Genomic DNA, 25,762 nt, shown 5'->3' with positions numbered 1-25,762 from the left:
CTTCTGAATCACAGCTTGCTTTGCCAAGCTTGCTCAATTTCACAGAAGCTACAGAGCAAAGCCTCTGTTTTCTAATTGGCTGAGGCTCCTCCCTTGGGGGGGGAGAATGTGCTTTGCCAGGCTCTCTCAATCGCACAGCAGAGTTACTGAGCCAAGCCTCTCTTCCTTCTATTGGCTGAGGCTCCTTCCTCTTCTGGTCCCCTGGGGAAGGAAGGAAAGAGTCAGAGCTTCCTTTGTCCAGTTCCCTGGATCCCATCAGAGAAATACAAAGAAAACATCTTTAACCAACAAGTGCTAATGTTTTAAGCATGTTTTAAGAGTTTTTTTAAAAAAATCTTTGTGTTTGCCTGTGTTTTATCTCTGCTACCTAGTCTTAAATAGGTACACACATGGCCCAGCTCAACCCAACATGGCTCAGTCCGGCAGGGTCTTATTTATGTCAGATTTGGCCCTCATAACAAATGAGTTCGATACCCCTGAGCTACACCGTGGCATTCTTGACTATATGAAGTGTTGATCAGTTGATTGCCTGCGTTGCGGAGAATTCCTTTTTAGGGTTCATGTTAGGCTAGTTGACTTCTGGAGTGCTTTGAGCCGTTTCTTGGAATGTGTTTTCTATATTAATATTGTATACACAGCTGTGCAAAAATGGAGAGGGAGAGTAGAGACACTGATTTATGGTCAGCAAGTTCATTTACCTTCACATGGTATTACTGTTGCTATAGAACCAGCTTAGTTAGAATGTTGGACTAGGATTTGGGTGACCCAAGTTTAAATCCCCACTTCGTCATGGCAGTGTGGTGTGTGACCTTGGGTCAGTCACTCTTCAACTTTGTTAGCTTGTTGGAATCTGCCCTGAGCCCTTCACGGGAAAGGGCGGGCTATAAATGTACAAAATAAATAAATAAACCTAGCCTTTTTCACAGAGTAGTGGTTGCAAGGATACAATGGAGGAGGGAAGAATGGTGAAAGCTGCTTTAGGTCCAAGAGTGTAGTTGGTGTAAACTGAAAAAGAGAGAGATGTCTGAAGGTATTTCCAGCACTTCTTCCTATGATGTTCACAGATAATGGTGCAGATTCGTACTAGCTAGTAGCTTCTTGTGTCTTGCCTTCAACCCTTTGTGTCTTTGACATTATGAAGCTATGTGGTGACTGGTCTTGGCCATTAACTTGTCCTTGCATATTGGCTCCCCTGACATGTTACTTTCCCATTCTTTTTGGACTGTGTACTCAAGATAAGGTTTAATGCTTTGTAGTTTTGCTTTGCAAAAGTTGTATGTTTAGAAAAAGTTGGATGCTTTGATGGTTCCAGTTTGCCTCACATTCACTAAGATTAATGGGCTTCATAATGTTCAAACACACAAGACTGAGATGAAATATATAGATGGTCATATGTTTGATGAAGTAATAAAGAGATGGTTATGGTGGAACTCTGGGGCTGATTTGTATTTTAAGGTTAAAGTAAATATTTTCAGTTTCAGTTGATCACTGGCAAATGTGACTTTTACTGTACTGCCATGATCATCTTTGGATTTCTAGTCAATTACTTCAGTGAAAGAATAACAGTTGTCTTTTTTTCCCCTTTCATTAACTGCATATGTGTGGATGGTTCTGAGGCTGATAGTGTTTTGGTTTATGATGTTTACAGCTTTGAATTTAAATATAAATTAGGATTTTCTATGGGGTATAATAACTTCTAATGGTGATTAGCTGAAACATACACATCTTGTGACATTAGTGTTGATGATAGTGATTTCCTCTATCCTTGATTTCTTGGGTTTGTGAGGATGAATGAAATTTTATTTTAATGGAATCCCCGTTGGGCAATAATTGTCATTATACTCTCTAGTAGCCAGTTTTGATGGATCATTGAAGCTGATTTCACTGAAGCCTATTGTAGAGATAATTTGCCATGAGGTAAACATGGGTCTGTTTCTACAAATGACTAAGATCCCCTCCCCTGAAATATTTCTCCCCCTTAGTGATTTGGAAGCAGTTCAGTGCTCATTTCCCAGTGCTTGGCATTTTTATCAGTTCTTTAAACTGAGTCTCCTTGTGTCCCCAGTCAGTTGCTTCCTCAGTACCCTCTTTTTTGACTACTTTCATCCTAGCAACATTGACTTCATTAAATAGTCTGCATTCAGACTTCACGACATACCTGTTTCTATTTGTAATGAGCACAGATATGACTTACTGTTCTTGTGCATGCCTTAAGTTCCACCCCCCCCCCCCTTGAAGTCTTCTTGCTCTTGAAGCCTTGAGTCTGAGTTCAGTTTTCTGTGATGTGTGAGCATAGGCACCTGAGCAAACTGGAGTTTGTTTTGCTCCAGATATATAATATTTTTGAAAATTTTGAAGCCATGGGAAAATCTGTGTCCCTGAAATTCAGAGAAGTTTTGAAATATATGCAATACTTATTTATCACACTGAACTTAATTTAATATTTTGACAAGTATTGGGGGGGTGGAGAAAAAAAAATCCCTGTATGTTTCTCTTTTCCGCTAGACCCTTTACATCTCTGCTTCTTCCATAGCTGTGACAGGGATTAAATAATCAATAGTTTAAAATCTGAGTTTGTGGGAAGGATTCCTCAGTGGAACAGGCTTCTTCGGGAGGTGGTGGACTCTCCTTCCTTGGAGGTTTATAAACAGAGGTTAGATGGCCATCTGACAGCGATGAAGATCCTGTGATTTTAGGGGAAGGTGTTTGTGAGTTTCCTGCATTGTGCAGGGGGTTGGACTAGATGACCCTGGAGGTCCCTTCCAACTCTATGATTCTATGATCTGATGAGATTGGGCTAGACCATGCAGGCTTTCCTCCACATTGCATCTTATGAGTAAATAATTATGAGAACCTAAAACTTTTTTTTAATTTGTACCTTCTCTAAGTTGGCTCCATATGACATGTTGTCCAACTTTTTTGCCTAGTGTTATAGTGAGCTAAATATGACATTATGGAAAATATGCTTGTGACTTTTTCTTATGTTTTTCCTGTTGGGTTTACTCTGAGATTTGGTTGCATGTACCCAAGGTATAGCCACTAGATGTCACCACTTAGCTAAGTGTAGCTGCTATATGGGATCAAAACAGTGAGGGTCAGAAAAATCTGTTAAGTTTTTAAATATTACCTTTTGGTATGAAATGATATGCTTTTGGTGGTTCTTCATGGTACATGTTGCTGAAGAGAACATATGAATTCTCGGTGGGAAGATGAATGCACAGCTACAGCTGTCCCAGTTCTTTATTAATTGTTCATCAATCTATGGTGATGTCAGTTTGGTGTAGTGGTTAAGTGCGTGGACTCTTATCTGGGAGAACTGGGTTTGATTCCCCACTCCTCCACTTGCACCTGCTGGAATGGCCTTGAGTTAGACATAGCTCTGGCAGAGGTTGTCCTTGAAAGGGGAGCTGCTGTGAGAGCCCTCTCAGCCACACCCACCTCACAGGGTGTCTGTTGTGGGGGGAGAAGATATAGAAGATTGTAAGCCACTCTGAGTCTCTGATTCAGAGAGAAGGGCGGGGTATAAATCTGCTATTCTTCTTCTGTGTCATCATCCTGGGTGTGAAATATCTCTTGGGTAATGTTTGTGGGGGAATTCTTTGGAGTGTCAGTCTCTTGGTTCTGCTGTGTTGGGTGATACCAGGGGTGGCCAAACTGCAGCTCAGGAGCCACATGTGGCTCTTTCACACATATTGTGGGGCTCTTGAAACTTCCACTGCTTCATCGGCCCGCTTGAAGAAGGAATTTTCTCTTTAAATCCCTTCTTCAAGCCAAGCAGCTGATGGCTTGGAAAATGCTTTTAAAGTTAAAGTTGCTTTCTTTCCACCTTTCTCCCCCCCTCCCTCCCTTCTTTCCTTCCTTCCGTCCCGTGCTCTCAAACATCTGACACTCATGTCTTGCAGCTCTCAAACATCTGATATTTATGTCTTGCAGCTCTCAAACTTCTGATATTTAGTCTTTGTGGCTCTTACATTAAGCAAGTTTGGCCATGCTTTCACCAGACCTACATAAGACACCATTATCATCATTTTATTTATATCCCGCCCTCCCCGCCGAAGCAGGCTCAGGGCGGCTAACAACACAAATCAATACATTCATTATACAGTATATTTAAACAAGACTAATTTAACAGTTTAATTAAAATTCTATTAAAATTCTAAAACGATAAAATTAATATTAATATGCTTGTGCTATTATACAGATGGTGAGTTTACTTAGCAGTCTCTCTCTTTAGTCGGTGAAGGCCATTCGAAAAAAGATGGTCTTGCAGGCCCTGCGGAACTGTTCAAAATCCCACAGGGCCCGCATTTCTTCCGGAAGCTGGTTCCATAGGTGTGGAGCCACAAAAGAGAAGGCCCGAGCACGGGTACTCTGTAGTTTTACCTCTTTCGGCCCGGGAATAGTCAGCAGGTTCTTCCCTGCTGACCTCAGTGCTCTCTGGGGTTCGTATGGGGAGAGACGGTCCCTAAGGTAGGCAGGTCCTTGGCCATATAGGGCTTTAAAGGTGATAACCAGCACTTTGTAACGAATCCGGTATGTAACTGGCAGCCAGTGCAGTTCACGCAGCCCCGGCTGTATGTGCTCCCACTTTGGGAGCCCAGCAACAGTCTAGCAGCCGCGTTCTGCACCAGCTGCAGCTTCCGGGTTCGGCACAGAGGCAGCCCCATGTAGAGAGCATTACAGTAATCCAGTCTCGAGGTGACCGTTGCATGAATCACTGTTGCCAGGTCCTGACGCTCTAGGAAGGGAGCCAGCTGCCTTGCCCGCCTCAGATATACAGACTATGAGAGATCATACATAAAGTTCTCCGTCCACAATACACTCTTTCTCTTATTGATTCGTATGTGACCAATGTCCAGATCTATTAATAATAATGACTGAAGTCTTGCTTTCACATTACAGAACCTTTCTGCAAATTCCATTCGTTTCTGCTGTTCCAAATGTTTGGAACAGCAGACACGAATGGAATTTGCAGAAAGGTTCCGTAATGATAAGGAAACGTTAAAGCAAGACTGAATGAATGAGACATACTGAAATACAAATGTAGACTTTTGGCACTACTTACCTACTGCATGTTATATTGGAGAAGACGGTCCCTGGAAGAAGGGCTTTGAGGCTCGAAACGATTTTTGGACCAGTTCTCTTGATCGTCGGACTTCATTCATTGTTATTAATAGATTTGGACATTGGTCACAGAAGAATCAGTAGGAGTAAGAGTGTATTGTGGATGGAGAACTTTATATATGATCTCATAGTTTGTATATTTTGTACTATCTTGTACTATTTTGACTTGTTACAGAATACAGATATTGTTACAATTAGTAATAAATTGTTATATAATTTCCACACGTAGTGAGGTTGGGTATTTATATTATATTATAATTATAAGCAGTCAGAGCAGATGGCTTGCAGTTCAATCCCTGTAACACTTTCCTGGGGCAAGTCCCATCGAATACACTTGAGTACACTGACTAACATCCTCGTGTCCCAACTCCTAATATGAACAGCTAGGAAATATTTTGGAGGGTCTGCAGTGCAGTTGTGTCTTGCTGCTGGTTTTATGTTCTCTTTCAAAAGATGAAGAGAAGAATGTGGGAGAAGCACAATATCTGCTGCTGATCCAATTCTGTGTTTGTTCCTAGACAACAGTTATTCCAGGTAGTTTTGGATTCTCCATCGGTTTCTCCTCCAGTACCTTTAACAAAGAAGGCTATTGTCAAAGTCGATGTTTTGAATTCTTCAAGTGACTTTTCTTCAGGACAGGATTTTACAAGTACCCTTTTAGTCAAAGAACAGACACCTAGAAGACCATTCAAGACCTTTGTGAGGGGAAGTAAAAAGATCAAAGTAAAGGAGGAAAAGGACCCCTATGGTTTTGAAGAACACCATACAACACTTAGTGAAGGAAAATCAAACACATGTGCTGAGGAAAGTACAAGACAACCTGAAACGCCCTCCACTTCAGCAACGAAAGTTATCACAAAGGGTAAGGTTTGTAGTTTATTTTTGTCGTGCACATCAGTGTCTCATGCTAGTTTTCAGCTATGCTTAAAATGGGTCATCTTGTGAGGCATCTGCGTCAGCAATGCGTCTTCTGCAACAGCCAGAGATTTCGTGTTTGGTTTGTATATGCCAGCTGATGCAGCACAGAATCAACAAACCTCTAGATGAGGAAGCACTTTTGATGTTGACCTTTGCCATTTGTTTTGACCACTTCTAAACAGTGCTTAGCTGTTGGATGGAAAGGTGTTCCTATTAATGCAGAAAATGTGAAATAAAAGTTTCAGAGAAGAAATAGATGTGTGTAATACAATAATTTCTATCACATTTAAATTCTTGCTGAATGTGACATCCTGTTTCCTTTTGGGTCCTTAACAAAGGCAATAAGATGCTCATCTGGTGATCACAGCTAGAAGTTTACTCAGTTCAGTAGTTCCATTTTAAAAGTTAACTTTGAAAATTCTTTAGTTAAGGGATGCTTTGCAATTCAGGTCTCATTTTTTTTTAAAAAAAAAAATACCTGCAGCATTACCAATATTGAAATCACCTTTGTGTTTATGTTGCAAAAATTTTGTTCTGTTAGTTTATGTGTAGATCCACTGCCACAGAGAAGGAGAGTTTTCATAACTGCATGCCATAAAATCATCATAACCATTCCCGGATTAGGAATAAAAATCTAAACTTGAATCCAAACATGACAGAGATGATGCTGGTCAGACTAGCAGAGGTTTTGGAGGGGATTGCTTTGCCCACCCTAAATTGGGTGGTGCTTAATCTGACAAATTCAGTGAATAGCCTGGGAGTTTTATTACATTCAGCTTTATTCTGATGTTTGTCTTGTTGCTCAGAGGCTTTAAAAGACAAACTGAATTAAGATGATCTGCTATAATGTGAGATTAGGAAGATCCCCCAGGTTCCCCCAAATAACGGATCCCAAATTCTTATGAAGGAACTCAACAAGTTTTTTTTTTAACTTTTTATTACCACTTGGGCCTGAAGGCCCTAACTGCTACAGCCATCTCAACAGCAACTCCTTGTTCATCCTCTCAGACTTCATCAGGAGGCAGATGACCTTTCCTGCAATCATTTGCTGTTGATTAGCAGTATCAGCCCTGTGTATTCTTCAGCACAGTTGGAAGGTCGGCTTAATGCAGTTATGTGAAGGGCATTCTTTCAACCACATTTAGTGCAGATATTGGCTCCCTAACTAGATTCTGCTGAGCTGGTTGTGCTGATCTAGGTATTTATAACTACAAGGCTGCACTATTGCAATGTGCTTTGTGTGGTGCCGTTCTTATCCAGAGGTTTCAGTTGGTACTTAACATATGCTCATTTGCTAATTAGAGCTCAGAGGTGTGATTGTGTGATCTAATTTGATGTCATCTACATTGGCTGTGTATTTGCTTATGGATCAGATTCCATGATTAATGTACAACCTGCAAAGTCCTACATGGCCTGGAACCAACATACCTGAAGAACTCTCACTTACATTATGAGCCCATGCACCAAATTTCATCATCCTAGAGCATTCACTTGAGTGTCCTATTCCTAACGTACATTACACATGTTACTTCATGGCTGTGGCATCTGTTCTTTGCAACTGTCTCCCAGAGGTCAGTATATTTCTGGATCATCATAAAGCCTTCTTGTTCAAAGAGGCTTCTGAGAGCAATCCAACTGAACTGAGGCAATGTTGATGTCGCTGTAGGCAGAGGATCATTTTTCTGACTTTGGTATTTAGTAATATTTTAATTTTTTTGTGCAGTCTAGTTTATGGCTGCATTTTTAAGATGCCAAGAACCTGTGTTTGATGGTGGGAAAGGCAGAGTATATCTTAAGGCCATTTGGTGTAGTGGTTGTGCATGAACTCTTATCTGGGAGAGCTGGGTTTGATCCCCCACTCCTCCATATGCAACTGCTGGCGTGATCTTGAGTCAGTCATAACTCTCTCAGAGCTGTTCTGATCAATAGCAGTTCTTGGAGAACTCTCTCAGCCCCATCTACCTCACAGGGTATCTGTTGTGGGCAAGGGAAGGGAAAGGAGATTGTAAGCCACTCTGAGTCTCCTTCAGGTACTGAATGGTGGGGTATAAATCCAATTTCCTCCTCTTCCTCCTCCTCCTTGAAAGGGTATATCTTAATGAAATAAATAAATGGAGAGTTTCAGAGGGTGGCTGTGTTGGTCTGCAGTAGAACAGTTAGACTGGAGTCTAGTAGCACCTTGAAGACAAATAAAAGTTTCAGGGTACAAGCTTTCAAGAGTGAAAGCTCCCTACACAAGCTGAGTAGAAATGGAGATCTCTAAATCCTTTTATCCTAGTCAGAAGGTAGGAGGGGCACTGTAAAGAATGCTTGTGAAGGATGCAGAGGTACCATGCATATTGTAATAAGCTTGATTGGAGGGAAATGCTTGGGGGCAGGAAATTAGCATCTGTAGTGAGATAAAAACCCTAAATCCCTATTCAGCCTGGGGCGGGATTCCTTGTTCTGAACCTGTGCATTAACTCAAGTTCAGCAATAACTAATAGATAGAGTATATGTAGGTATTAACCTTTAAAGCCCTGTGCGGTCTGGGACCAGCATATGTATAGGACTGTCTCTCCCGCTTTGTCCCCCAAAGAGTCTTGTGTTCCTCAGATCAACATCTACTAGTGATACCTGGTCCAAGAAATATCTGCTTAGCATCAGCTACAGCGAGAACCTTTTTGTCTCTGGCTCCAGCCTGGTAAAACTGTCTTCCAAGTGAAATAAGGGCCCTGCAGAATTTGTTACAGTTCCAGAGAGTCATTGGTTGCAGCAGTGGATACCAAATTAAAATGCCCCCCCCCCCTCGCTCCATATGCTGGCGTTATTTGCAGGCATTGTTTTATGTGATTTCTGGTGGGATTTTACAAGTAATTAAATTATTAAACCATCAGTGCTCACATATAGTGGGAACTTATGAGTAATTTAACCACATTGGAGCCATCTTGTACTTTATATTATGCTAAATTGAATTGATTTTTAGTGTATAATGTTTTAATTTTTTAAAATTTTTAAATTGTTGTAAGCCATCCTGAGCCCTGCTTGTGGGGAGGGCGAATAAAACCTGAATTAAATAAATTAAAGTTGGGAAGATATAACCAATAATAATGAATAAATTGAGTATATTATTGGGAAGAAATGTCCTAGGATTGTGTATTCCCTTCTGCACCACCATAGACCTGACAAAACAAACTACAAATGTATTTGATATTGCTTTACTTTCATTAAAGTCACAGGCTTTAGGAAAGGTTATGTTGATTTGTGTGTGTGTGTTTGTGTTCAAAATTCTCCAGTGGAGTGTCCAGTCTGTGGGGTTCCTGTTCATGGACTGCATATAAATAAGCACCTTGATAGCTGCTTGACTAGTGATGAGAAGAAAGAGAGTCTCCGAAGGTAAGAGACCTGAATGGGTGAGCTTCTTGTTGCTGTTGCACATTTTTCTGTAGCAGGTTATAGCCTGAGTTACTAAAGTGAATAGTTCTTGTTTGCCTGTTTTATCCTATGAAGACAGTCTTTAGATAAAGAATAAGCTTGACAAGCACCTTCTAAAGGAAAAGAAAAAACCCAGTATTAGCAACAAGAACATTCAGTTTATTCAAGGACATTCGGTTTCAAGAGTAAATGGGATGATTTTGGTGGGTTTGAATCTGCAGGGAAAGAAAATCTTGTGCTAAAAGCGTGTCTGGTTTTCTGTTTGACAATATTTACTTTGCTTTTATCCCCACCCCCCCTTCTAAAAAAAGCTTTCTGCAAAGTGTGCACAGTAGGGGGTATCGAGCAGAAATACAGGCTGGATTGAAATGGTTTTGACCATTTGGCCAAGATGGTTCTAAAACTGATGGCTTGCCATAGGAAGCGTTTTGCCAAAGTTTGTAGAGGTCTACACAATCATGAATGGAGTGTGCAGAGAACAGTCTTGTTTACCTTGCCTGATGGTGCAAGAGCTGGAAGGCCAGTGAAATATAATAGACAGTAAAATCAGGATGAAAAACATAAAGGATTTTTTTTTATAAGATGTGCAAGTGGTCTGCGGAGGTTGTTGCTAGGGAACGTTATCAATGGTATTTCTTGCAAATCATTGAGAGTGCCTATGGCAGAATGGTGAGTCATAAACATTATAAGGAATAAATAAATAATGGCTCTGAAAAGATTAGGTGAGTTCACGGAGGAAAGAGGCCTGGGTATCCATTAATTAGCTGAGGAACGTAACCACAGATATTGGTGTCTATTCCATGTGACTGTGAGAGGAGGGATGATAGGGATGGATCCATTTTCATACTGTTTTCTAGTGAAGAATCTAGAATATGGATCTGGAAACAACAGCAAAGTAGATGGAAAAGAATCTGGTCTATTAAGGAGATAACATGTACTTTCTGGGCTGCCTGGTTTCTCAAAGGCTATTTTCTTCCACTGTGAATTGTCTAAAAAATTACATTAAAGAATTGAGCTGTGGGTTACTATACACCAGTGTTTTGCTGGCAAGGATCCGTGTTCCATCTTGGTGCCAATACATGGAAACTCAAAGATGAGGCAGCTGTTTCCCATTGCCATATACAGACCAAGTGTGGAACTTGGAGGTGAGGTAGCAGGCTTGCTTGGCTTTCTATATGTCCTCCATGTAGCCACCTTCTGGCCTCCATTAGAGATGTTTCACATGAATCAAAAGCTCTCTTCGATAGGTCTGTTATATATGGCTCACAAAAGGGAAATTGTCTGGCCACAAAGCACAGTCAGAGTTGTCCATTCAGGCCAGTAACGTACCTGAACAACTACTGAGTGACAGACTACTTTTGGCTTGCACCAGTATGGTAACCCTTAAAAATTTGCTTTTCTAGTTGAATATGTATTGTATGCAACATGCCCCATAGTTACTATGAATGTACAATTGGGAGCTAAAGTCATGATGGCAAAATTATCCATATCTCTTTCCAGTCTGCCCTGCAGAATTGTAAAGGAGGATTTAGATTTTTGCATTATATTGCTGAAACTAACTCTAAATACTTGTGTCTTAACATAGGTAAGATAGGTAGAATAAGCATTGTTTCTGAAACAACAGGCTCATGACCCAAACAGTAGAAATGAAGATAGTAGTGGTACTGAGATAAGGCCAGCTCTTGATACAATTTTATTGAAACCAGCCTGCATTCTATAACTTTTTAGGACAATAGGAAATACAAGTAGGACTGATCTAATATGAACTTTGACTTTAATTATTTTTAAAATTTTCTTTATCGATCACCTTTCTCAAAAAGGTTCACAAAAACATGCATAATGATGGAGTTGGTGTGAGTTCTATGATTGCTTCTATGAGCTTGTCCTTATTTGATTTTTCTTTCCTTACGAATGAATGAAACTTCAGGTTTCAATAATTCTTTAACATTATCTTGAGTATAAAACAACACAGGGTTATCAAATCTGTTAGCTGAAAATGTCAAGGCAGTGTGCGTTTGCAATAAAAAAGGCCAACGCCATGCTGGGAATTATTAGGAAGGGAATTGAAAACAAATCAGCCAGTATCATAATGCCCCTGTATAAATCGATGGTGTGGTCTCATTTGGAGTACTGTGTGCAGTTCTGGTCGCCGCACCTCAAAAAGGATATTATAGCATTGGAGAAAGTTCAGAAAAGGGCAACTAGAATGATTAAAGGGCTGGAACACCTTCCTTATGAAGAAAGGTTGAAACGCTTAGGGCTCTTTAGCTTGGAGAAACGTCGACTGAGGGGTGACATGATAGAGGTTTACAAGATAATGCATGGGATGGAGAAAGTAGAGAAAGAAGTACTTTTCTCCCTTTCTCACAATACGAGAACTCGTGGGCATTCGATGAAATTGCTGAGCAGACAGGTTAAAACGGATAAAAGGAAGTACTTCTTCACCCAAAGGGTGATTAACATGTGGAATTCACTGCCACAGGAGGTGGTGGCGGCCACAAGCATGGCCACCTTCAAGAGGGGGTTAGATAAAAATATGGAGCAGAGGTCCATCAGTGGCTATTAGCCACAGTGTGTATGTGTGTGTGTGTGTGTGTGTGTGTGTGTATATATATATATATATATATATATATATATTTGGCCGCTGTGTGACACAGAATGTTGGACTGGATGGGCCATTGGCCTGATCTAACATGGCTTCTCTTATGTTCTTATGTCCTTTGTCACAGAAATATAAATGTTTTTCATAGCTGTGTTGCCATGTAGCTCTGAGACATGTGTAATATTTTCTTGACACTTTTTTGAGCGTTTGTTGTTTTTTGTTATTATGTGGACAGATAAGGGCTTAGATGACTGGAACTTGCTTTCCTCTGGACATTTTAGAAGTGTGGATGTTTTGTGTAATGATTTATTTTTATCTAGGCTTCATGCTTAGGAGAGACTTTGAGAAGTCTCTCTCTCTCACACACACACGCACACACACTCTCTCCCTCATAAAAAAGAAAAAAATATTCTTATCACAAAATATTTAGCTACTGAGAGATGTTAAGCATGACCTTGGCAGCATATTTTATTTCAGTAGCAGTTTGAACATTCATCTTGTCTCTGAGGAATGCAGTTTGCTCTTGATTTCATAAAGAAAACTGGAGAAACAGAGTTTAGAGGATTTAGTTGTATTTTGTTGGGGCAAGTTGTTATGATTCTGCATCTATACAAATCTAGCAATTGTATTCGTGGCTCCCTGTGCATAGAATTGTGTGTGGAAGCAGTCATCCTGCTTTTACATTTACTTTAAATAGTTTCAATCCCTCTCTGTTCCTTGTACCCCTTTCTCTTGAGTTCAGTTCCAACACATGCTAAATTATGCTCCATCTTTCATTCTTACCTTTTCCCAGTTAGGATCTATTGTTTTTCAGTAGGAGCTCAAAATATGGTTGGGCTCTAAACTGCGATTAGCTCAAAGGATGGATGTGGCATGATGTCAATTCATTAATGGTTGTAATGATGCCCCTGAAAAGTGCCCTGGCAGCCCTCTGCTTAAGAAGCATCATGTCTGACTTGTATTTTTATCAGTGTTTGATAATGGTTAATTCAGCCTCTAAAGTGCCTTTTCTGCATGTGTGGTAGAGTGGGTGACTGAAAATATGCCAACGGGACTGACCCTTGCAGAATCCTTTTCCCCCCCAGCTTGCTTTTGATGTCTCAATCCAGGCATGTGAGGGAATAGCTCTACAGCCTTCACCTGCTGGCTTCCTCAAGCAAATTCTCTTTTGCTTGCTATTTCACATATGCTGTAGGATTGTCAGAAGTACTATGATATAATTACCCACTGAAAGGTTTATGCTTCCTACCAGAATCTTAACAACTCTCTTTTGGAGAGGAAATGCATCCTCTCACCACCTGCGCTACAGAGAACAAAGATTATAGTAATTAAAATGAAGTAATTAAAATGGTCATCAAGCTTGTTTTGGATACATTTTGAACTTTTTTTCCTGTATAATAAGTTTAGGCTTGCCAGGATACCAAGTTTCTAAAAGGGTGGGGGGGATGTTCTCTCTTGGTCTACAGCTAGAACATTACTTAATTTGTATCTAGTATTGGACCATGGCTGAATATTTGTAATGACATTAGAGCATCAAGCTCAGAAATGGAAAAACTGAATTTATTGGGTGGAGAGAAAGGGAGAGAAACCATTAGTGTGTTGTGGGTAGGTCTGCAGGGCTGTGGATGGTGGTGTACCCTGTGTGTACTGAGGGATTGCCTGCAGGATGGAAATAATTGGAGCTGGAATGAATCTGAATCCAAACTTTTGGTGTTTCTGTATGTTGCTGACCAAAACAATCTGTTAAAGGTGGTGAAAAGTGGAGGTCAAATCTATCAAACAATGAAAGGGCCAGTCAGATAGGTCAAATGAGGCCAAGTACTAGAACAAAGTTAAAGTCTGCATGCAAACTTAATTGTATCTGAAGAAGTGTGTGTGCACACGAAAGCTCATACCTTGAATAAAACTTTGTTGGTCTTAAAGGTGTCACTGGAATCTAACTTTGTTCTTTTGCTTCAGACCAACATGGCTTCCCACCTAGAGGCAAATAGTGTTAGAAGAACCCTGTAGGAAAAATAGAAAAAAATGCTTCTGACTGTAATTTTCTCTTCTAGCTTTCTATTTATTCTACTACATGCTGAGTCATAAAGCCTGTATGAACTTTGATAGTATTTCATTCATGATTAAACAGAATTGGAGGGAGATTAAACATATTGCATTCATTTGAGTGCATCGAGGGAGAGGTTTTATAATGTTTTTGTTGTTATTCTTCCAGCTCTGGACAAAAAAGAAGATTCCTGCCTAAAGTGGTATACAACTTACTTTCTGACCGAGATCTGAGGAAAAGACTGAAGCAGCATGGGCTATCTACCCAGGGAACAAAACAACAACTGATTAAAAGACACCAAGAGTTTGTTCATATGTATAATGCGCAATGTGATTCTTTAAATCCCAAATCAGGTAGGAAGGTGAATTTCAACTAACCTTTTCTTCAACTATTTCTTACTGTTCACTTTCTGTTCTGGGTGGCAATGGTTACTACTAGAAATTTCATTTTAATGTTAAACTGTTAATTGCTTTACTTTGGACTTGGTTCTCTTCCTTCCTTAACATGAAATGGCTGTAATGTTGAAGATCATATGAAATTGCTTGGCGACTGCTCTTTCATATGCAAACAGCTTGTATTCAGTGGCTTGCCACGTGGATCAGTTGCAGCTGTCTGGTTTATCAGTAGTATTGATAGTATTGATAGCAGTGCAGGTGGAAGTATTGATAGCAGTGTACAGACAGGTCACCTGAAACTGGCTAATCTAGGGAGCTATCTCACACAGATGGGCTCAGTTCAGCAGCAGCTGAATGGATGCAGTTTTAAATAGCTATATTGAAATCCCTTCATGGTGTTTCCATGTGACCAATACTCCCTCTAAGCTGTGGAGTCTTGTGAGCAAAAATTCTACTTTGAGAGCTACTAGAATTAAAGTTGTGAGCTACTGCATATATTAGCTTGCTCTGGGGCAATCTTTCCTGTGTGAGCTGAGGCTAAAAAACTGTGAGCTGGCTCACACTAACTCAGCTTAGAGGGAATGCTTCATGTGACCTCCCTGTTTACATTTAATGTGAAGTGGGCCTTAGTGACTTTGTTGCTGCAGGCTTTCTCATAAACACTGAGGGGAAATACACATGGCTATCCTGTTGTTTTCACTGGGGTGCTGAAGGCCTTGGTATGCTAGTCATGATTCCCTGTTACAAACTCAATGTTAAACTGTGTTTACATGTGGCAGGCATTTATATGAAAATACATATCCTGCCTCTTGGTGCGTGCTAGAGGTGGCTAATATTGCCATTAAAAACACAATATCTTAAAAATAAAAATTCAGAAGTCAAATCCAACCAAAATATCTCAAACCTTCAGATTGGTAAAGCAGCCCCCCAAACTCAAAGAGCAGATCTCTCTGAAAAAGGACTGTCTTAATGTCGCCCATGGAAAGACAGTAATGAGGGCAAACCTCCTCAGGAAGCACGTTCCAGCAAATGAGGGAGCATAAAGAAAAATGCTGTCAATCTGGCTGAAGAGGGTCACATTTGTTGTGCAAAGGGCACAGATAGACGAAGATGTTCTGTGGACTAAGCAGGCCTGAATGTTTATACAGTACTACTAGATTCTTGCATAGCTGATAAACAGAAAGTTTTGTAGAATACCTAAAGGGAATACAATAGAAAGAGCTTGACTCAAAAGTATCCAATATGTCTCCCTCTTATCAGGGCAGGATCTAGTGGGGGGAGGCAGAGGGGGATGGTTTCCCTGGGCGCTGATGGAGGGGGGGATGCCAGATTGGGTATAGAGTCCATTGTATTCTATGAGACCATAAGACAGAATGGCCCATAAGAGGGCATCATTTTTTAATTTTGCCCCCCTTCAAAAAACATGTAGATCCGGTCCTGCCTCTTATAGCTTGAAGTAGAAGTATTCTTTCCACTGAGGGTCAGTATAACCTGTAGAACTACAGTGGCTTAAAAAACAAACAAACTGGATGACTGTAGTTAACCAGTGCAACTATTTAACACTGGTTATACAATGGCAGAACTTATCTTGTCATCACTAGTCATAGCCAACAGATAGAAGTGCCTACAAAGTGAGTGCTCTGGTACAATTTTTAAGATTTTAGGAAGAACAACAGGACTATAATTGTCTATAGAAAAGTATGATGATGTTTTTTGTATGAATTTTTCCTTATGTTAATCAGGTTGTTTCTGTTTTTTCAAATATATATATATATATACTCTCTCTCCCCTCCTTTCCTCCTCCCTTCCTCTCTCATTACTTGAAATGCTATTTATAATAATAATTATCTCTAACTTTTTGTCTCGACTTACTAAACCAGACATTATGTGTGGGTTTCTAGTGATCCTCCCTTCCTTTGAGTCCCATGGCATGCACACAGAATTGGGGAGAAGGGACGGGTACTTTTTCTGTTTTTACACTGTGCTTTTGCAATGAGGCAGCAGTGCTATTTCTGGAAAAGCTCTGCAGAAAGGAAGAGGAAAAATCTGGCATTTTCCTTTTGCCAAAGGATCAGAGTTATTCCAATTGAAGTCAGTGGGGCTTAGACTGGAGTAACTGCATAGGATTGCATTATGTTACAACTTGTGATTTGGATACTGTGCTTCTGCTTAGGCAACCTGGAATTGTATTAATCTTTCTTAAAGCCACATCACACTTCCAGTTTATGTTCAGTTTGTGATTAATTACAGTTCTCTTCATGTGATAAGCCAGGTAAAATGACAGTGGTCCCTTCAATCTTTGCACATGCGGAGTAGAAACAAATATATAGTTACTATACATAGTAATTATATATGCTATATATATAGTAACTATACAGATGTATAGTAACTGAATGAGTATGGATACCTGTTGGGAAATTATTTATGTCTGAATATGTTGTATGTGTATGTGTGTGAATTAGTTTTAAGGATTTTTCTCTAATATTGTCTTTGAGGGAAGCACGATATAAGAAGCTATACCATTAGTAGTTGACTCCCACAAGGCCAACTAGAGTCTTTCTCTTTGACAGTTTTTATGAGTTGGGAATGCTCTGCATCTCATCTTAATTTCTTTCATCTTTAGTAGAATTGGCCTTATGCTCAGTCCAAAGTGCTTTTGTCATTTTTAACTGTTTGGAATAACGTTGGTCAAGTTCAATTTTTTGTCAGTTATATTGGTTTTGAATGATCAAACCAATGTTAGATTGTTGATATTAAAGCTTTTAAAATGTTGCTGCAACTGTGTGGGCTATGGTAAAATGGCAGTGATCTCTTCAGAGAATAGCTTGCTAAGGTTTTAAAATGAGCAGGAATTGGTTTTAGCTGATAACATTTATTATAGAAGTGGTCTTTTCTCAATAGCATTTCTGGCTTGCAAATGGCTTCCATTTATTAGACATTCTACTGTAGTTAGGACTAGCAGGAATGTTTTCATGTAATTTTCCCATTTTTAACACCCATTTTTCTTGCCCTGCAATTTTTATATCTGTATATAATTTTGTATTATTGTGAAAAGTATGGGATATTTGAGCTCTTTAATAAAAAAAAACCCCTTCAGCAGTGCAACAGATTTAAGAAGTAGAAAAAGCATTACATCCTGATAATTATATCCTAATTCATAATCCATTTAAAAGAATCAACCCCCCCACAAAATTATTAAAAACAGAAAACAAAGGTAGTTATTTCATAAATTCCTAAATTACTTAATATCCTTATACCATCCGTCCATTCATTTTAATTTATTTATCCTCTATAGATCATTTCTTTCAGATTTTAACCCATTGCTTGTATTGTATTCCTCATCTTTAACTAATTTGTATCCAATCATATAATTTCCCCCATCTTTGAGTGGCCAATTTTTTTTGGTTTCCCATTGACTATTGCTGTAAGAATATCTGCTTCTGCAGCTTGAAAAATCTTTTCTATTAACTCTCCCATGTTTGGAGTTTTCTCCAGTTTCCAGTATTTTGCATATAACATTCTCGTGGCAGTGAGGACATGTATTACTAAGTGAACATTTTCTTTTAACCAGACTTAATAAGACAATTTCGGGCTTAAACTGAATTACCGTTTTCAGCATTCCTTGAAGGAGTTCATGAACTTTAACCCAATATTTTTTCGCCCTTCTGCACATCCACCACAAATGGTAGAACGTGCCTATATTCTCACCATGTTTCCAACACTTTGGCGATACTCCTGGGAATATCTTAGCTAACCGAACTGGTGTAATATACCACCTGTGAAACATCTTCAATAGATTTTCTCTAAAATTTACTGCCTTAGTTATTCTACAGTTAATCTGCTATAATTGTGCCCATTGCTCTAAATCTATGTTTTGTCAGATTTTGTGACCATTTTATCATTACTTCTTTAAATGTCTCATCCTCCAATTTCTGTTGCATAAGATAGTTATAAAATTTTTTTATTAGTTTATCCTCACTCATTAACAATTTATCAAAATCAAAATTCTCTTTGCTGAAACCGATTACTTTGTCTTTGTTAAATTTTGATTTGATCTGCATTGTTAGGCACCAATCCATTTTTATGCATTGGTTCCCTAGCTCTTCAACCGTTTTTAGGGTGTCATCTTCATTTAATAACTCTTGGTATTTTAAAATCTTTGACGTTAAAAACAGTTGTGGTTGAATAATGTATGAAGAATTTTTAACCAATAAACTCAAAAGATGTTAAAAAAAAAAGAAGTAGAAAAAGCACATCCTTAAGCCCAGATTTTCATCTCAGTTCACTTCAGTCAAAGGCCCTACTGGAAAGAACTGTGTTCACCATCTTCTGAAAGGCCAGTAATGAGAGGCTGACTGGACCTCTTGGTGCAGGGAATTCCTGAACCTGGGACCACAACTGCAAAAGCTCTCTTCTCTGTTCCATCATATCCCTCAAGGCAGGTTTGAGGAGAACAACACTACCTTAGACCATGGACAAATTAATACAGGTTCAAGTAAGCCAAACTATGGAAGATAACTTTAACACAAAATGTTCCTAGCTGGGGATAGTTGTGGATATTTCTGGCATTCCTGTTTCCCCAGCAATGCCTTTTGGCTCTAGTGGACTAATAACTCCCTCTTCAGTAAAAGGAAGGATGGTGATTTTTTTGCCCCTCTTCATGAGTACAGCATGACTGTTAGTTCATGTAGGTCCCACAACCCTGAAAATCAGGTTTTCTGGAGGTTTCCCGGGGGTGGAATGTGGAAATGATCTACGACTGGCAGTGACTTCTGCTGATTGATTGCTAGATCCAACTCAAGAAAAGCTTGATGGTGAAGGCAACCTTTCTTACTTACTAGGAAGAGGTTGTTAATCTATCTTTATGGCAATGTGGTACAGCAGGGGACTTGCCGTAGGTCACTGTTCTACTTAAAAAGATAACTATAGAGGAGCTGCCTTGAACTGAGTTTTAGCATTGGCGACTGTTGTCTGTTTTGATGAAATGTTGGTAATACTGACTGTTATCTGTTTTGATGGAGAATGCCATGCCAAGTCTCAGAGGGTTATTTTTTTTGATATCACAGTATTTTTAGTTACTCAGAATTAACCATGTAAAGCATGAATTGTCTCAATGAGCCATATCCCCATTCTGGCAAAAGGTCATACTGTAGATGAAAGGCTAAAGCTTACCATTAGAAGATTAATTATTAAGCACTATTTTTCATCTGCAATGGAAAAAATGAGAAACTTACTTTGCTTTAACGAAGTGAGATCTTTGAGGAATCCATTGGGGCTTCAAGAGCATCACATCTTGCAGTCTTTTCTTGATACTCTCCAAAACTTGGGAGTTTAAAATATTATGTCAATATTTGGGTCAGATGTCTTTTTAAACTGGCTTCCTGTACTGTGAGCAAATTTCTATAGCTGATACCAAGGTTTGAATGGAGTTTTGAATGCATTATGATTTTTTTTAATCTTCTTGACTGAGCTCTATCCCTTTCCCTCCTATGCTGCAGTAACTTCCCAGGTATCAGTCTTTGAAAAATAATTGCTTTCAGACACACATACTTGCAGACATATTTGCAGAGTTTGAGAAACCACCTGGAGCCAGATTGAATCTAAGCCAGTATAGTAATGATATGATTTATATTTGAATTCAGTTGTGCTTCTGAGTTAAGTCAGTTCAGTCCAGATTGAATTTTTCTTCAGATCAGCAGATGTTTTCCAACTGTGTGTTTATTCATGAGTTGTTTATTGAACACACTGATACTGGATTTATTTCTTAAATCTCTGTATTTTATGGAGTGATTTCTTCGGAAGGTTTCAAATTCCTGTCTGAATTCATATTTGGGTTTGATTTCCCCATGTGAAAAATCCAAAGGGCTCACATAAGTGGTTCTAGCTTGGACATTTTGTCACTGTAGGATAGCCTTAAAAACAGCAAAACATAAAACCCACACACACAATCTTGTAGTACACTGTAAAATAGACTGGCTCTTTTTCGTTTTTATCAGCCATTTATTTTCCACAGGAAATAATCTGAACTATGGATTCTGGGCAGTAAGGATGGGTACGAACCCCCCCAAAATGGTATAGGGTGGCTTCCAAACTGTACTCCAAACTGTACTCCCGTCCCAAACTGAGCCTGTCTGCCGAGTTTGGTTCCCCCTTTCTTCTGGCTGTGGCTAGCTGCTGCTGAGAAAAGGGGGGCAGGGACGACACTGGAAGGGACTTCCCTTCTACCTTTCTCCCAGCTGTGGCTCACTTGAAGTGCCAAAATTTCCTTGCTTCCTTAAGTTCTTTTTTATTTTTATTCATGGAACGCCTCTACCAATTTGTATCCATAAACATTCAGTTGTTTTTTTTATCTCATTACATATACTAAACCCACTTTCATCAAGCATAGCTGTATATCCACAGTATTCCAATATATTTCGCTTTTAGAATAGTGTATCATAATTTTTTTTGTATTGACATACTCATATAAGGGATATTGGCTGTTTATCTCATTACATATACTAATCCATCTTCCAATATATTTTAATGTATTATTTTTTTCTAATGGCAAGCTAGAATGATGTTTATATGTGTGTTACATGTTTAAATTAAACCACTGAGAAATTAATGCCCTCATTTTAACCCAGAGCTAACATTACAACAGACTCTTATTTATTGCACTTCACACCTAATGACATATACATCAATCTGCTATTCCGACTTATATTGCTTTCTTGTTGTTTCAGCCCAGTCAACACAAACTAACAGTCACCAGACCCCAACTTGTGATTCTTTTAATCTGCTAAAAACATTTCCATGATTTTGCATACTTATTCACTGCCCACTTTCTTTATATTTTGGACTGCTTGGCATTCCATCCTATTGTCTGATGAAGTGTGCTTCTAGCACACAGAAACTTACATTCTCAATAAAACTTTGTTGGTCTTAAAGGTGCTACTTGACACCTATTTTGTTCAGTCATTTAACCTATTAGTTTTGCTTCCCCCTGCTTTGAAGGGGGAATGCATCTGTAGTCCATATATAGCATACATTTGATATTTCTTTATATGTACATTGAGTAATTCTCAGATTACATGTACAGCCAAATGTGTGATCGAAACTGCATGTGTATCTAGGTACTGGCCCCAATTTCACTTGTAAAGTGAATGCACATTGGCTATTCTCACAGATGTGCATGCATACAGACAGGATGGGTGCACATTCCCTGTAACTTGAACATGGCTACTACCACAAAGAAAAGAGTGGTTTTTGAAGCACAGCTCATAGCGGTTCTTAAGCAAATAACATCTGCTTTGTAAAGCACAGGGCATGCTCCACCCTCCCTGTCTGTGCTGCCTCTACTTTCCTGACTTGTAGTGAATAAACCTTGGATTCCTTTGCAAATAGCACAGGAAGGGAATGTTTTGAGAAAGAGCCAGGATGCTATAATTCCCTTCATTTTTGGTCCTGCAGCTCCCACCATTCTGAAGCTGGTGCCCAGTTTTTGAGACTCTTAAGCTTTCTTTTCTAATGTGTTATGCCTGCTACAAAAGGGCAGGAGGAAGTAGTCATACATATTATTTTATCATTATTAACTTGGATATAAACATTTGTTGATACTGATGTCAACAATAACAACTAGTGTTTCTTTCCAGAGAAGTGCTGTATTGCGCTGGAAAAATACAATTTCAGATTCTGGCAGAGGTTGCATGTTAGAATGATCCTCCTTGTGGGATAACAGGCATGCTAGGGAGAAGGTTAGGGTTGATGTTTGTTTCCATTATGTATAGGAATAGGTGGCTGTTACAAAACTTGGCAGATGCTTAGAGCTACCAACCATCAGGAATATGCTATGAAGAGAGCCTGTAACTTTCACTCGCAATGTAGCTCAAATAAAAGAGATTCCCTCCTACTTTGTTTTTTGAGTTACCTTGCTCCTACCCTATCATTACTGTTCTTTCCCCCATTTTTTCCCCAATGATTATATTCCCTACTCCAGGGGTGGCCAATGGTAGCTCTCCAGATATTTTTTGCCTACAACTCCCATCAGCCCCAGCCAGCATGGTCAATGGCTGGGCCTGATGGGAGTTGTGGGCAAAAAACATTTGGAGAGCTACTGTTGGCCACCCTTGCCCTACTCCATTCAGGTCTTAATTTAACCAGGGAGATGAGATGCATCATCTCCACTCAAAATGTTCTGTTTTCCTCCTTGAGTTTGTTAAAAAGAGCCTCTGTGTTGTTTAGAATGTGTTTTAACTTGAGACTGACATGTTTCAGCTTTTCTTATCCTGAAAACATGAAAAACTTAACATGAAAAACTGAATGCATTTCCAGTAACATTTAATACTTGACTGTAATATGTCCTGTGGTGTTAGGCTGCTAATCATGGTGCTTGCTTGTTCAAACAGTTGAAGAAATAGTGAAGGAGCTGGAAAACAATGAAAAGACTCGAGCACAGCTTGAATCCAAGATGGCTGGGAAAGACGTAAGTTGATAAGCTTCAACACAGTAAAGAGGGATAGGTATCTTTTATTCCATTTCCACCTCAGTAGTAGTCTGCTGAAATTATGATGGCTTCAAAGTTAAGGTATCATGGTTGTTTCCAGTTTTCTGTAATGAAAACATTAAAGCAAATAAAGAACAATCTGTACCTTAACTTTGGATTGGCTATTGAGGATGACTGTATTTATATTGCAGAACGTCTTGCTTAACTTGAGGGATGAAGGTTGCTTCTGTGTCCCTCCTAAGGTGCATATGCTGAAGTTAAGACTTCTGTCACATTTACGGTTTATGCAGTGCCTAGCTATCAAAGCCAGGAGTCCCCCATGTGGTGTCTGTGAATGGCACAGTGTCTACTGACACCTTTCCTGGGGCCTGCCAAGTGTTTTTAGAAAGTTAAGGGGGGTAGATGCAACTTTTGCCTATCAGGGATTCTGATTGTACACTGGAGAGCTGATTGGTTGTGGTGATTTAAAAAAAAAAAATGCTTCGGTGGCAGCTGCCACCACAGTACAGGAATCTTCACTGCATTACTTAAAGTAAGCTGCGTGAATGCAAGAAAATATTTTAAAACTATGTGTTCGTTTCAAAAGTAACCCTGTTGGGTAGATCTTCTGACTGAACTGTTGAGGATTTAATATTAGAACTATGTGACTTTATTCCCTGACATTTTGTGGTTGGCTCCATCTCCTATTCCCAGCCATTTTGTCCTTGTGCCCAGGACCCTGTGTCAGAATTCAAAGGACACAGCAGACTTACAAAGATTTGGGACCCCTGAACATAAGAGAAGCCATGTTGGATCAGGCCATTGGCTCATCCAGTCCAACACTCTGTCACACAGTGGCTAAAAAAATCCAGGTGCCATCAGGAGGCCCACCAGTGGGGCCAGGACATTTGAAGCCCTCCCACTGTTGGCTTCCCCCCTCATTCCCCCTGCTTGAGATATTCATTTTGCTTAGTGGTAAAGATATATGTCTATAGCTGCAATCCTTAGAAAACTTTCCTGATAGTATGCCCCTTTGAATAAAATGGGATTTACTTCTGAATAGACCTGCTTATGTTTGCTCTTTATGTCAGTTAAGGATGAGAGAATTCTGTCATTTTATATGTGGGGATATTCCAGTTTAAGAATATATATTTCAGTGAACTTAAACTAAAATAACTCTGCATTGATAGAAGATGTTTATATAGCGCTGCTAATTGCCCCAATCCACTTGTCTACCGGGGATGCCAGGGTAATTCATTTTGTATGATTAAGAGGTAATACTGTGAATATTTGTATTAGTTTTTACCATTTGTGATAAGCAATTAGCACTTTTTCTGTTGCGTTGAAATTAATAGTTTAGACTGGAGTAACTGCATCAGATTGCAGTTAGTCTATTAAAATTGAGTAATCAGCATATGAAATTAAGCAAGCAAATTTGTTTGACATTTAAAATATTTTGTTCTTGTACTTGAAGGTACCCCTCGTTTTAGAATAGGCAGATGCAAAACAAATGACCTAGTGCCATTTAATGACTGGTAGCATTGACACGGGGAATGCTGGTAATTAGCAAGAAGTGTTGTAATATGAAATAGAACTTGAATAGATGTCATGGGAGGGAATTTAGCTAGTTAATTTTAGGGAACATTTATTGACTGTTTCCAAATGTTTTTCTACTACCATAAGTGCAAGGAACTTGTTTTAAATAAAAATGAAACTTGGGACTCAGTGTTTTTATTCAGATTTTGCGTTTAATAGCAGCTTCTGCATTCAGTTCTATGATCCATAGGCTTGAGAATAAATATTTGCCATAGAAAATAGTGGAGGCCTGCTTTTTTACAGTGGGCTACGATCTATATCTGCAGCTTTTGATTATTGGTTACTGAATGCCTACTGTGTCTCAGCAGCTTCAGAATGAAGGATCTGTGCGACTTACCCCAGACAGTTCCTGTGCTGTTATCCTGCCTAGTATAGGCAAGATCAGGGACTGATGGCTAGATTTCTTCTATCGGGATTTTTTGATTTTGGGGGAATGGTGCTCAGGTAAAATGTGAGCCCATTAAAAAGGGAAGGGAGATTGTGCCATAGGTGGAAAATCTAGGAAAAGTAGACTGTGGGCTGTTGTCTACCAACACAACCAAATTTATTATGAGTTTCTTTGGCAAAAAAATAAAAAGTAGGCTTATTAATAGCATGTGTGAATTATAGCTAGGGATGTGCATTTGGGTCTATCCAAACCAAAAATATACCCTAAAAACAACTTATCAGTATTTTTTCAGGTATATTTTTGACATCCCAAATGCATCTGGGATTTTTTGAGAGAACTGGAAACAATAATCCCAGAAAAAATCCCAGATATATTTGGGAGTAACTGGCAAACCTGAACAACAGCTGAGGCGCTGGAGCAGATTGCTCCTGTTTCATAGCTATTTTGAGGCTTTATTCTGCAGTCCCTTTAAACAGGAAGTGTTTAAAGTGACTGCAGCCTACAAAACAACTGAGGGGGGGCACTCTCCCTGCTGGCTCAGTTTGAGGCTCTTTTGAGCAGTTAGACTGAATTGCTGAAGAGAGCCCTAGTGGACCCTGCAGGGAGACTTCTCCCTGCAGGATCGGCTGTTTGGCAGGCTCTGTTAGGAAGTCTGGTTTAAAGGGACTGCCCAAAGAGCCCTAGCTGAGCTGCCTCTCAGTTCTTTTTTACAGCTTTGCTGCTGCTTTTTTATCTCCATCTTTCAGTTTAGATTTATTGGACCGAAAAAATTGTAGAATATCCTGGATTTGAATGCTTTACTGGTACTGGGATC

At 39.4% G+C, this 25,762-nt stretch overlaps 1 protein-coding gene across 3 annotated transcripts in view; it reads left to right on the top strand.

Moving 5' to 3' along the window:
* RAD18 (RAD18 E3 ubiquitin protein ligase) overlaps positions 1-25,762 on the top strand; it is a 207,641-nt gene that overhangs the window by 34,462 nt on the left and 147,417 nt on the right. For all 3 annotated transcript variants that reach the window (XM_060239602.1, XM_060239603.1, XM_060239604.1), the window contains 4 exons: positions 5,643-5,986; positions 9,318-9,417; positions 14,274-14,458; positions 22,888-22,964. In XM_060239602.1, the coding sequence (XP_060095585.1) occupies positions 5,643-5,986; positions 9,318-9,417; positions 14,274-14,458; positions 22,888-22,964 (706 nt within the window). The remainder of the gene's footprint in view (positions 1-5,642; positions 5,987-9,317; positions 9,418-14,273; positions 14,459-22,887; positions 22,965-25,762) is intronic.

The sequence above is a fragment of the Heteronotia binoei genome, chromosome 5 (assembly GCF_032191835.1).
Source record: "Heteronotia binoei isolate CCM8104 ecotype False Entrance Well chromosome 5, APGP_CSIRO_Hbin_v1, whole genome shotgun sequence".
Classification (NCBI taxonomy): domain Eukaryota; kingdom Metazoa; phylum Chordata; class Lepidosauria; order Squamata; family Gekkonidae; genus Heteronotia; species Heteronotia binoei.
Note: the sequence above shows the minus strand (reverse complement) of the source record. Positions and strands in the feature narration are given on the sequence as shown.